At 40.0% G+C, this 14538-nt stretch overlaps 1 protein-coding gene across 1 annotated transcript in view; it reads right to left on the bottom strand.

The window, feature by feature from the left end:
- Nucleotides 1-14538, bottom strand: part of ERGIC1 (endoplasmic reticulum-golgi intermediate compartment 1) — a 352939-nt gene that overhangs the window by 274707 nt on the left and 63694 nt on the right. The window contains exon 2 of the mRNA XM_053717133.1: nt 1684-1745. Coding sequence (XP_053573108.1) covers nt 1684-1745 — 62 coding nt within the window. The remainder of the gene's footprint in view (nt 1-1683; nt 1746-14538) is intronic.

Raw genomic sequence — 14538 nt, 5'->3', positions numbered from 1 at the left:
CAAAAACAAAACTTTCCAAGATAAAAGCTTAATATCTAAGGAATGTAAAGGTTCAAGTAAAAACACACTTTGCAAAAAATGTTACTGTGCCTTTAAGAGATAAAAAAGGCACACAATTTTCCAAAACAGTGAAAAATGCAGCAAACTTTTCGAAATTTTTACAGTGTGTACCTAAAGCACTAGTAAGATTGCACAACTAGCAATAAAAACGATTAACCCCTTAATGCCCAAAACGGATCAATAGTAAGCAACAGACCGGTTAAAAACAACTTCAGCACCTTGCCACAGCTCTGCTGTGGCCCTACCTGCCCTTAGGAGTCAGATTTGTGGAGAAAAAGCTTCTTATGGGCCCTCAAACTGTAGCAGGACCCTCCATGTGAAACAGCCTGAAGTTCTAGTCAATTTAACTGCGCATCTGAGGCACAAAATTAGGCCCCTCCCACCTTACTCCGATGCTGTGAGGCCTAAAGAAACACTTCTAAGTGTTTTAGTAATAGCCATGTGGGTAACAACCCCTGAAAGAAACCCAAAGAAACCTTCAAAGTGTCACAAAAAACAATATTTTTCAATAAAAACCGTTTGTCATTAAATAGTGTCAACCAGCAAAAAAATTAGCCCTGTAATGTAAGCTAGCAATTCCATACATAGTCTCTGAATACAGCTTACCCTTCCCTCATGGGGATCTTATCATTCTTTTTCCAGCATTATCACAGTCTTGTCTAGAAATAAAGGACTGAACATACCTTATTGCAGCCTAATCTGCAAACCGTTCCCCCCAACTGAAGTTTTCTTGTACTCCTCAGTCCTTTGTGGGAACAGCAGTGGATTTTAGTTACAACATGCTAAAATCATCTTCCTCCCTGCAGAAATCTTCATCTCTTTTCTGCTAGAGAGTAAATAGTACACACCGGTACCATGTAAAATAACAAACTTTTGCTTGTAGAAAATAAAAACTACAATTCTAACACCACATTCACTTTACACTTCCGATTGCTTAGAGCCGGCAAAGAGAATGACTGGGGGGTGGAGCTAGAGGGGGAGCTATATGGACAGCTCTGCTGTGTGCTCTCTTTGCCACTTCCTGTAGGGAAGGAGAATATCCCACAAGTAAAGGATGAATCCGTGGACTGGATACACCTTACAAGAGAAATACCTTTTCTTGAGGCTGCAGTGAGTCAGACTGAATCTAAACAACAATGCAATAGAAAACTTAACATGACGTTCAGCTGAGGTCATTTGCATACACTAGGTCTTCCAGAATTCCAGCACCCCACCTAGCTCGATATGGGAGAGGGACTCAACAATGCAACTCACTAATCAAATATGGGACGCTTGCTTAATTGAGCAATGGCTCTTCACAAAGTCTTTTAAAGCATATTTGCTTTGCAATAGTGATAGCAACAAGTAACCTACAAAGCCAATTGATTAAAATTACTATTTTAAGAGATTATATGGCCCCTGATCTACACATAGTGTTGATTTGTATTGCAATGAGGTCTTTCTAAAGCACTTCTTCCATGTGACATGTAAAACTTTAGAGGAGATTAGCTATAAGGCACTTCTTTGTCAAGGTGAACAAAACAGCCATTCATCAGCAAATAACCATGTGAAAACAGTTTATAATCATCAAATGCTTTATAATAAAGAGGAACATTGACAAATCAGCCATGATATGCTACTTACTTATAGCGCCTGTATAAGTTGGTTGTGTGAGGTCTTTGGGTACCTTCCGGTAAATATCAAACCTAAAAGAAAGATCAGATCATAAATATGCAAGTATGAAATGGAGCAAATTACATTTAGAAATCTCTTGTGATCATACAATTCTCTCACTGAGACATGCATATCTGCTGCTGGTGGCTATTAAACAGATTGTTACTTTAGTAGTTCATTTATAACTGTCCTTCACTGGCCTCAGCAGAGGAGATGAGACAACATAAAAGGCTTTAAAACCTTAGGGAAACCCATCATGAATTTATTATTTTTATCTGAATTCATCTGAAAATTACAAAGAACTGGAAAACACTAAAGTATTGTGATTATATAAAAGATAACCAAATATGTAAAGCACAACTAGAATTAGTAATACAAAAAAGGGCAGCTTTGGCAGTAACTATAACAGATTATAAATCTAACTGAAATATGGAAGAAGACAGACTAAATGAAAAGTTTCAAAGTCAGTTTAGTCTATGAGAATTTTAAGTCAAAGTTACATAGCTCTAAGAACTTGCAGCACAGACAAATAACACACTGCTTTGTTTTTTCCACTTGCCGTTCCAAAGCCAACATGTCATAACTCTATCCACGTAAAGTGTATTAATGGGCAAGTGAACGGAACTCATAGGCTGACAGCCAGAGCACTTGATGGCTCACCGATCTGGCAAAGACCTGTGGTTTTCACATGCTATTGCAAACACAGTTTACCCTCTGCTAATCTTAAATCCCTCCGATGAACAGCAGCATGCAATTATTAAAAGTAGTCTAATCTAGGGTATACTATGAACAAAGCACAAGGCCAAACCTCTTCAGCGAATACATCATTAAAACAAACACTCTTATAGAAGTGGTTTCAGTGGTTTTAAAACACACAAAGAAATTTCATTCAGTGCTCAACCTAGATTATATTATCCCTTGCTAAATCCATATAGGCTTCCATTCCCACAAACACACGTCCCCAAGCTACTTACACAGTTTAGAAAGAGACATTCTCCACATTTTTTTTTCTTTGTTCCATCTTAACCTTTTGACTGCTGAACCATTTCACATCCCTGTGCTGAAGCAATATCTACGCATTTACACTCACTGGATTTAAACTTAAAATGTCAGTGCTTTTTCTCTGTGAATTAGCCACGCAAGCCATATAGTAAACGCCAACACAGGAGTCATTTCCAAAATCATATATGGTATCAATTAAACGACCATTACAGGGATATGAAACCCAAAATCATTCTTTAATGATTCATAATTGAGCATGCAATTTTAAAATACTTTCTAAATTTACTTCTATTATAAATTGTTCTTTGTTGTCTTCGGCATGTTGAAATGCAGGGACGTATGCTTAGGAGCTGGCCCATTTCTGGAGCACTATTTGGCAGCAGTTTTGCAAGAATGTTACCAATTTGCAAGAGCACTAAATGGCAGCACTATTTCCTGTCATGTAGTGCTCCAGATGTCTACCTAGGTATCTGTTCAACACAGAATATTATGGGAACAAAGCAGATTTGATAACGGAATTAAATTGAAAACTTTTAAAATGGTTTGCTCTGTCTGAATCACAAAATAAAATGTTGGGGTTTCATATCGCTTTAAATAAAGTAGAATTGCAACAAATGCATAATAAAGACAATGCATTATCACTTATGCCGGCCCCTATATCATGTGACAGCCATGAGCAAGTCAAAGTAAACACTAAACTTGCCACGTGCTCAGTAGTACCTACCTGGTGCACCAGAAAGAGTGCAATTAAAAGACATTTTGATCATGAAAGTAAATTGGAAGGTCTCTTAAAGAACTGTATGCTCTAAATCATGAAAGCTCAAATTTCATTTTAGTGCAGGGCTTAAAGGGACACTGAACCCAAATTTTTCTTTCGTGATTTAGATAGAGCATGACATTTTAAGCAACTTTCTTATTTACTCCTATTATCAAAATTTGATTCATTCTCTTGGTATCTTTATTTGAAATGCAAGAATCTATGTTTAGATGCCGGCCCATTTTTGGTGAACAACCTGGGTTGTTCTTGCTGATTGGTGGATACAGTCATCCACCAATAATAAAAAGTGCTATCCAGAGTTCTGAACCTCCAAAAAAGCTAAGATGCCTTCTTTTTCAAATAAAGATAGCAAAAGAACGAAGAAGAAAAATTATAATAGGAGTAAATTAGAAAGTTGCTTAAAATTGCATGCTCTTTTTCTCTTTGCTTTGCCATTTTTTCAGGGCTACACTGCGTCTATTTTCAAGCAGCATGACTACATATTTAAATAACACAAGAGTATATAATGACAATTATTTCCCTTTGCAGTGTGTGTGTGTATATATATATATATATATATATATATATATATATATATATATATATATATATACACACACACACACACACACACACACACATACATATATATATATACACACACACACATATATATATTTGTATGTATGTATGTACAGGGAGTGCAGAATTATTAGGCAAGTTGTATTTTTGAGGATTAATTTTATTATTGAACAACAACCATGTTCTCAATGAACCCAAAAAACTCATTAATATCAAAGCTGAATATTTTTGGAAGTAGTTTTTAGTTTGTTTTTAGTTATAGCTATTTTAGGGGGATATCTGTGTGTGCAGGTGACTATTACTGTGCATAATTATTAGGCAACTTAACAAAAAAACAAATATATACCCATTTCAATTATTTATTTTTACCAGTGAAACCAATATAACATCTCAACATTCACAAATATACATTTCTGACATTCAAAAACAAAACAAAAACAAATCAGTGACCAATATAGCCACCTTTCTTTGCAAGGACACTCAAAAGCCTGCCATCCATGGATTCTGTCAGTGTTTTGATCTGTTCACCATCAACATTGCATGCAGCAGCAACCACAGCCTCCCAGACACTGTTCAGAGAGGTGTACTGTTTTCCCTCCTTGTAAATCTCACATTTGATGATGGACCACAGGTTCTCAATGGGGTTCAGATCAGGTGAACAAGGAGGCCATGTCATTAGATTTTCTTCTTTTATACCCTTTCTTGCCAGCCACGCTGTGGAGTACTTGGACGCGTGTGATGGAGCATTGTCCTGCATGAAAATCATGTTTTTCTTGAAGGATGCAGACTTCTTCCTGTACCACTGCTTGAAGAAGGTGTCTTCCAGAAACTGGCAGTAGGACTGGGAGTTGAGCTTGACTCCATCCTCAACCCGAAAAGGCCCCACAAGCTCATCTTTGATGATACCAGCCCAAACCAGTACTCCACCTCCACCTTGCTGGCGTCTGAGTCGGACTGGAGCTCTCTGCCCTTTACCAATCCAGCCACGGCCCATCCATCTGGCCCATCAAGACTCACTCTCATTTCATCAGTCCATAAAACCTTAGAAAAATCAGTCTTGAGATATTTCTTGGCCCAGTCTTGACGTTTCAGCTTGTGTGTCTTGTTCAGTGGTGGTCGTCTTTCAGCCTTTCTTACCTTGGCCATGTCTCTGAGTATTGCACACCTTGTGCTTTTGGGCACTCCAGTGATGTTGCAGCTCTGAAATATGGCCAAACTGGTGGCAAGTGGCATCTTGGCAGCTGCACGCTTGACTTTTCTCAGTTCATGGGCAGTTATTTTGCGCCTTGGTTTTTCCACACGCTTCTTGCGACCCTGTTGACTATTTTGAATGAAACGCTTGATTGTTCGATGATCACGTTTCAGAAGCTTTGCAATTTTAAGAGTGCTGCATCCCTCTGCAAGATATCTCACTATTTTTTACTTTTCTGAGCCTGTCAAGTCCTTCTTTTGACCCATTTTGCCAAAGGAAAGGAAGTTGCCTAATAATTATGCACACCTGATATAGGGTGTTGATGTCATTAGACCACACCCCTTCTCATTACAGAGATGCACATCACCTAATATGCTTAATTGGTAGTAGGCTTTCGAGCCTATACAGCTTGGAGTAAGACAACATGCATAAAGAGGATGATGTGGTCAAAATACTCATTTGCCTAATAATTCTGCACTCCCTGTATGTATGTATATAAAACAATGTATGATGGTTTGTCTTATTAGGTATGCGATACACTAATCTAAAAGAACAACAAATCCTTATATAATGTGCAATACATAAGAGTGTGTGTGTGTGTGGTCTCTCTCTCTCTTATATATATATATATATATATATATATATATATATATATATATATATATATATATATATATATATATATATATATATATATATGCGCGCCTCTATAGAGATCTATTCCCACTACTTTATACTATTGCATTAGTCAAGGATTTCAACCTTGACAATATTGGTACTATTTGCTATTCGTACATACTTTTACATACTATTGTTTGTATGAAAACTATTTGCTACCTGGTTTTGTAACAAACGAACACTACCGGATCTGTTGCTTTGCAATATCCAGCTTTTTAAAGAAAATAACATCCACAGCTCAGATCCACGAAGTGGAATACCACAAGTTATCATTGAGTGTCTGTTACATACCTCATATGTTTGAGGATTGAACATGTGAGTGGCCATTTGTCTTTTTTACACAATTGCTTTTATTTTAATAAAACTATTTTACGCTATGTATCTCTCTTCAGCCTTTATTTCTGCATAATACTGCGGGGAATTTGGAGACTCTCCATCATCAGCATAAAGAATCCATAAAATGAGAGGAGAAGGCAAGACACAGAACACAGAATCCATACTCTGAGATGAGAAGAAAAGATACAGAATACAGAATCCATACTCTGAGAGGAGAAGAAAAGATACAGAATACAGAATCCATACTCTGAGAGGAGAAGACAAAAGACAGACGGCCTGGCATCTACCTACACCTTTTCCGGAAGTTTCTCACTTACAAGAGGCGGCAACTTACCTCATACGATTGAGGTTTGTTCTAGTAAGTGCAATACCTACTGGATTAAGCGTGATAAGCATCTTTTCACTTGCAATATTTTCTTTTCACATTTAATTTGTGGCTGGACTTTTTTCTTTTATTGTGTTTTTAACTATACGCAGTAATACATGTATGGAACATAATATATATATTTATTTTTTCCAGATAGAGCATGCAATTTTAATCACCTTTCTAATTTACTCCTATAATTAATTTTTATTTGTTCTCTTGCTATCTTTATTTGAAAAAGAAGGCATCTAAGCTAAGGAGCTAAGGACAGCACTTGTTTAATGGTGGGTGCATTTAGCTATCAATCAGCAAGCACAACCCAGGTTGTGAACCAAAAACGGTCCTGCTTCTAAACTTACATTCTTGCTTTTCAAATAAAGATAGCAAGAGAATGAAGAAAATGAAGTACGTTGCCATTCAAACGTATGCTGTGCGATACACAGACTTTTCACTTCTCAACTGTCGCCATTTCCCGGTTACAGACTTCTGCCCACCTTGACTCACCAGCTGTTTCAAAAAAACACCTCCGTCTGGGATGTAGATTCGTGAAGTGCTACGTGCGCTCTGTGAATTAAGTTTGGTGGTACGGAACACAGCGTATCCCTTTTCGGTCAAGTTTGAGTCAGGCTTCAAACACAGGAAAAAACAAAATCCTTACTTGTGGGATACCAATACCAAAGCTTTAGGACACGGATGAAGGGAGGGAACAAGACAGGAACCTAAACGGAAGGCACCACTGCTTGTAGAACCTCTCCCCCAAAAATAGCCTTCGAAGAAGCAAAAGTATCAAATTTGTAAAACTTGGAAAAAGGTATGAAGCGAAGACCAAGTCGCAGCCTTACAAATTTGTTCAACAGAAGCATCATTTTTAAAAGCCCATGTGGAAGCCACCCCGCTCTAGTAGAGTGAGCAGTAATTCTTTAAGGAGGCTGTTGTCCAGAAGTCTCATAAGCCAAACGGATGATGCTTTTCAGCCAAAAGGAAAGAGGTAGCCGTAGCCTTTTGACCCCTACGCTTTCCAGAATAGACAACAAAGAAGATGTTTGATGAAAATCTTTGGTTGCCTGCAAATAAAACTTCAAAGCACGAACCACGTCCAAGTTGTGCAACAAACGTTCCTTCTCAGAAGAAGGATTAGGACACAGAGAAGGAACAACAATTTCCTGATTGATATTCCTGTTAGTAACAACCTTAGGGAGGAACCCAGGTTTGGTACGCAAAACCACCTTATCAGCATGGAAAACAAGATAAGGCGAGTCACATTGTAATGCAGATAGTTCAGAAACTCTTCGAGCTGAAGAGATAGCAACTAGAAACAGAACTTTCCAAGATAGAAGCTTAATATCTATGGAATGCATGGGTTCAAACGGAACCCCCTGAAGAACTTTAAGAACTAAATTTAGACTCCATGGCGGAGCAACAGGTTTAAACACAGGCTTGATTCTAACTAAAGTCTGACAAAAAGCCTGAACGTTTGGGACATCTGCCAGACGCTTGTGCAATAGAATGGACAAAGCAGATATCTGTCCTTTTAAGGAACTAGCTGACAATCCTTTCTCCAATCCCTCTTGGAGAAAGGACAAAATCCTAGGAATCCTGACTTTACTCCACGAGTAGCCATTGGATTTGCACAAAAAAAGATATTTACGCCATATCTTATGATAGATTTTCCTGGTGACAGGCTTTCGAACCTAGAATCAAGGTATCTATGACCGACTCAGAGAAACCCCGCTTTGATAATATCAAGCGTTCAATCTCCAAGCAGTCAGTTGCAGAGAAATTAGATTTGGATGCTTGAACGGACCGTGAATAAGAAGGTCCTGTCTCTGTGGCAGAGTACATGGTATGCAGACTTGGTGGACATGTCATCTCTGCCACCAAGTCCTGCTTGGCCACGCAGGTGTTATCAAAATCACCAAAGCTCTCTCCCGTTTGATTCTGGCAATCAGACGCGGAAGGAGAGGGAATGGTGGAAACACATAAGCCAGGTTGAACGACCAGGGTACTGCTAGAGCATCTATCAGTACTGCCCGAGGATCCCTTGACCTGGACCCGTAACGAGGAAGTTTGGCGTTCTGACGAGACGCCATCAGATCCAATTCTGGTGTGCCCCAAAGCTGAACCAGTTGAGCAAACACCTCCGGATGGAGTTCCCACTCCCCCGGATGAAAAGTCTGACGACTTAGAAAATCTGCCTCCCAGTTCTCTACCCCTGGGATATAGATTGCTGATAGATGGCAAGAGTGAGTCTCTGCCCATCGGATTATTCTGGAAACTTCTATCATCGCTAAGGAACTCCTTGTTCCCCCCTGATGATTGATGTAAGCCACAGTCGTGATGTTGTCCGACTAAAATCTGATGAATCTGGCCGAAGCCAGCTGAGGCCATGCCTGAAGAGCATTGAAGATCGCTCTTAATTCCAGAATATTTATCGGTAGGAGAGCCTCCTCCCGAGTCCACAAACCCTGTGCTTTCAGGGAATTCCAGACTGCACCCCAGCCCAGAAGGTTGGCGTCCGTCGTCACTATAACCCACACTGGCCTGCAGAAACACATTCCTTGGGACAGGTGATCCTGTGACAACCACCAGAGAAGAGAATCTCTGGTCTCCTGATCCAGATTTATCTGAGGAGATAAATCTGCATAATCCCCATTCCACTGTCTGAGCATGCATAGTTGCAGTGGTCTGAGATGTAAACGAGCAAACGGAACTATGTCCATTGCCGCTACCATTAGTCCGATTACCTCCATATACTGAGCCACTGACGGCCGAGGAATGGAATGAAGAGCTTGGCAGGTGGCTAAAATCTTTGATTTCCTGACCTCCGTCAGAAATATTTTCATGTCCACCGACTCTATCAGATTCCCTAGGAATGAAACTCTTGTGAGAGGGGAAAGAGAACTCTTTTTTACGTTCACCTTCCACCCATGAGATCTTAGAAAGGCCAACACGAAGTCCGTGTGAGACTTGGTTAGCTGGAAAGTCGACGCTTGAATTAGAATGTCGTCTAGATAAGGCGCCACTGCTATGCCCTGCGGCCTTAAAACCGCCAGAAGGGCCCCTAGCCCCTTTGTGAAAATTCTTGGAGTCATGGCCAACCCGAAGGGAAGAGCCACAAACTGGTAATGCTTATCCAGAAAAGCAAACCTGAGGAATTGGTGATGATCCTTGTGGATAGGAATGTGTAGATACGCATCCTTTAAGTTCACGGTGGTCATATATTGACCCTCCTGGATCATTGGTAAAATAGTCCGAATGGTCTCCATCTTGAAGGATGGGACTCTGAGGAATTGGTTTAGGATCTTGAGATCTAGGATTGGTCTGAAGGTTCCCTCTTTTTTGGGAACCACAAACAGATTGGAGTAGAACCCCTGCCCCTGTTCTGTTTTTGGAACAGGGCAGATCACTCCCATGGTAAGTAGATCTTCTACACAGCGTAAGAACGCCTCTCTTTTTGTCTGGTTTACAGACAATTGAGAAAGATGGAATCTCGCCCTTGGAGGAGAATCTTTGAAATCTAGAAGATACCCCTGGGTTACGATGTCTACAGCCCAGGAGTCCTGAACGTCTCTTACCCAAGCCTGAGCAAAGAGAGAGAGTCTGCCCCCTACTAGATCTGCTCCCGGATCGGGGCTACCCCTTCATGCTGTCTTGGTGGCAGCAGCAGGCTTCTTGGCCTGTTTACCCTTGTTCCAAGCCAGGTTAGGTCTCCAGACTGGCTTGGCTTGAGCAAAGTTCCCCTCTTGCCTTGCAGCAGGGGAAGAGGAAGTGGGACCACCCTCGAAGTTTCGAAAGGAACGAAAATTATTCTGTTGGGTCCTCATCTTATTTGACTTATCCTGAGGAAGGGCATGACCCTTCCCTCCAGTGATATCTGAAATGATCTCTTTCAGTTCAGGCCCGAATAGGGTCTTACCCTTGAAAGGGATGGTCAAAAGCTTAGATTTTGATGACACATCAGCAGACGAGGACTTAAGCCATAACGCTCTACGCGCTAAAATGACAAAACCTGAATTCTTTGCCGCTAATTTAGCCAGATGGAAAGCGGCGTCTGTAATGAAAGAATTAGCTACCTTAAGAGCCCTAATTCTATCTAGAATATCATCTAATGGGGTCTCCACCTGAAGAGCCTCTTCCAGAGCCTCAAACCAAAAAGGCAGCTGCAGTGGTTACAGGAACAATGCACGCTATAGGCTGGAGAAGAAAAACCCTGATGAACAAAAATTTTCTGGTGGCGGATATGGGAAACATCCTCTTAAAAATAGGAGGGGGAGCGAACGGAATACCTGGTCTATCCCACTCCTTAGTAACAATGTCCGAAATCCTCTTAGGGACCGGAAAAACATTAGTGTAAACAGGAACCTCTAAATATTTGTCCATTTTACACAATTTCTCTGGAACTACAATAGGATCATAATCATCCAGAGTCGCTAAAACCTCCCTGAGCAATAAGCGGAGGTGTTCTAGCTTAAACTTAAATGCCGTCATATCTGAATCTGTCTGAGGGAACATATTTCCTGAATCAGAAATCTCTCCCTCAGATAGCAAATCCCTCATCCCTAACTCTGAACATTGTGAGGGAACATCGGATACGGATACTAAAGCGTCAGAAGGCTCAGCATTTGTTCTTAACCCAGAGCTACTGCGTTTCCCTTGCAACCCAGGAAGTTTAGATAAAACCTCTGTGAGGGTAGTATTCATAACTGAGGCCATATCTTGCAAGGTGAAAGAATTAGACGCACTAGAGGTACTTTGCGTCACTGGTTGTGACACTTGGGGAGAACTAGATGGCAAAACCTGATTTCCTTCTGTCTGAGAATCATCCAGTGCCAAACTTTTATAAGTCAAAATATGCTGTTTGCAATTTATAGACATATCAGTACATGTGGGACACATTCTAAGAGGGGGTTCCACAAAGGCTTCTAAACATATTGAGCAAGGAGTTTCCTCAATGTCAGACATGTTGAACAGGCTAGTAATGAGACAAGCAAGCTTGGAAAACACTTTATTCAGAGAAAAAACAACAATTATAAAAACAATTATAAAAAACGGTATGCCTTTAAGACAAAAAAAAGGCATACACAAACTGCAAAACTGCTTAAAATAACCTCAAATTTTTCCGAAATGTTTACAGTAGAATAAATAAGCTTTAGTAAGATTGCACCACAAGCAATTTAAACAATTAACCCCAAATATGGAAACCGGATTGACAAAGTGCCAAAAACTGGCAAAACCCCTGTCAGCACCTTGCCACAGCTCTGCTGTGGCGCCTACCTGCCCTTAGGGATTGGTAATGTGGGGATAAAGCTTCGATTTGGCCCAAGAAGTTCACCAGGACCCTCCGGTGATGTAGCTTGCTGCTTGTTCAGAGAAAACAACTGCGCAACTGAGGGGCGAAAATAGACCCCGCCCATCTCACTCGATGTTACTGAGGCCTTCAAAAAACACACCAAGCGTTTTACCAGCCATGTGGGTTCTAAAAACCCCAAAAAGCCAAGTCTACCCTCAATACAGTTGTACCTTAAAGTATAATTAATAGAACTCCCAGAACACAGAACCGTTTGCTATAAATCATTCAAACTGATTGTCAACCATAAGTTTCGCCCTTATGCAAGCTTAGTAATGCCACTATAAATCTAGGATTACTGCTTACCCTTACCCTTCCCCTCATGGGGATACTGTTAGCCTTTCTGAAATATCACAGTCTCTCCAGAAAAAATGACTGAGCATACCTCATTGCTGTATAGCAAGAAACCGTTCCTCACACTGAAGTTTTCCTATTCTCCTCAGCATCTGTGGGACAAGCAGTGGACCTTAGTTACAAATGCTAAGATCATCATCCTCTAGGCAGAAATCTTCATCCATCTCCTGTCTGAGAGTAAATAGTACACACCGGTACCATTTAAAAATAAACTCTTGCTTGAAGAAAAATAAAAACTAACAGTTTATCACCTCTTTCACTTTACCCTTCCTGCTTAGAGCCGGCAAAGAGAATGACTGGGGGGTGGAGTTAAGGGGGGAGCTATATAGACAGCTCTGCTGTGGTTGCTCTCTTTGCCACTTCCTGTTAGGAAGGATAATATCCCACAAGTAAGGATGAAACCGTGGACTCGGTACATCTTGAAAAAGAGATGTCAATGTCCACAGCATTGCACACAGTACACAGCGCTTGAAATCAGGTCGGATAATCAAAAGAGCAGCCTGTTTAGGTTTATATGTGAGAACAAAGTAGAATACACCTCCAACTAGCAGATGTATAAGCTTATGGTTCAGGTGCGCAAAACTGGAGGTACTGGTAAATAGCTTAAGCAGACCACTTCTGCTATATAGAATATGCAAGTGTATAATAAGTGACAAAATGAACTATCTATACTGGCTGCTAAGGGTACATGTACCAGTATGCGGGAATTCCTTTTCCTAGAAATCCCTAATAAGTGGTAGTATGAGAAAGAAGGAAAAACTGGACTGGACCCAGCGCTAAGTAAGGATATTTTTAGTTCATAAAAGATAGAAAAGGGGAATTTAAAACGCTATGGAAGGAAGAGAGAATCACTTCATACAGAGGAACAAACTAGCAAATGAAATAGTACATAGGGGGGGTAATGAGAAAATGGGTATGACCTCTCACGGCCCCTATGTATTAATAAATGCGCATTGGTGCACGAAACTGATTATTCATGAATATCTGAAGCTAGTGGGCAAATGATACTAGTGGCAAGTAAATAATGGAATTCATAAAGTTCATGAAACAATTATGGTAGCGGATACGAAATCCGTATAAACAAAATAGCAGAGCTCCCACAGAGATTTCCTCCAGGGGATCTACTTACTCGCTACTACCCCAATCATATGAGGTAATGATAAAATATTACATTCACTTTCTGTAACTTTGCTCCATCTTGCATAAAAAAATCCTACATTTTCACAAATTGTTATACTCTCCCAGTTCTCCCATATATTTGGACACCTGCAAATTTGAATTTCATCAGAGAAACAAGAATCTACATTAATATCATTGTTATTATAGACTTCTATGGTTTAGGGCGATAAGGGCTTCTTTATGGTCTCCTGTCCCTCTGTGTATTGTGGCATCTGAGAAAGGGCCCACCCAGACCACCATGATTTAGTTTCATAAGATTCTATCAAGTGACCACCTGGGCATATGATATCCCCTCGTTTGAACGGGCAGCCTCTACTCTTTCAAAAGTTTAGTCACCTGTCCCATTTTAATGCTCACATAGGGTTGCTAGAGTACTTTTTGTAGCCATTAGTACCATATAAGCCCCACAGTACATAGGTGATTGCAATAGGTATTACAGTTATGTACATGGGCTTAAGACCCTTCATCTGAAAGAGAATAACCCCTTTTTAACATGACAGGTACTCGATGTGCGTTTTATAGTCAATTTAAAATAATTTTTCTTCTATAATTTAGAAAGAGAATACAGTTTTAAGAACCCTTCCAATTTAATTTTATTATAAAAATGTTCTTGGTTTGCTTGTTATCCTCTGTTAAAAAGAAGGATCAGCAGCTCAGGAGTGTGCATGTATCTGCAGCACTATATAACAGCAGTTTTGCAAGAATGTTATACATTAGCTTGAGCACTAGATGGAAGCACTATATCCTGTCATGAAGTGCTTCATAAACCTAACTAGGTATCACTCCAACAAAGAAAAACATGAGAATGAAGACATTTTGATAATAGAAGTCATTTGGAATGTTCCTTTAAAGTGAATGTAAATTTTACACTTACTAACAACCGCAATGCATTTCTTAACAGTACCTTAATGTAGTTGCATTTTTTTTATTTTTATTATATCCTTTGTTATTAAAATATTTATATTTTAAAATTTCTACCTTTTCACTGCCGACTCCTCCCCAAACCAACTTCCTTGTTCTCCTGATAAAGCGCG

The sequence above is a fragment of the Bombina bombina genome, chromosome 6, assembly GCF_027579735.1.
Source record: "Bombina bombina isolate aBomBom1 chromosome 6, aBomBom1.pri, whole genome shotgun sequence".
NCBI classification, from domain to species: Eukaryota; Metazoa; Chordata; class Amphibia; order Anura; family Bombinatoridae; genus Bombina; species Bombina bombina.
The sequence above is the reverse complement of the archived record's forward strand: the minus strand, read 5'-3'. Positions and strand labels throughout refer to the sequence as shown.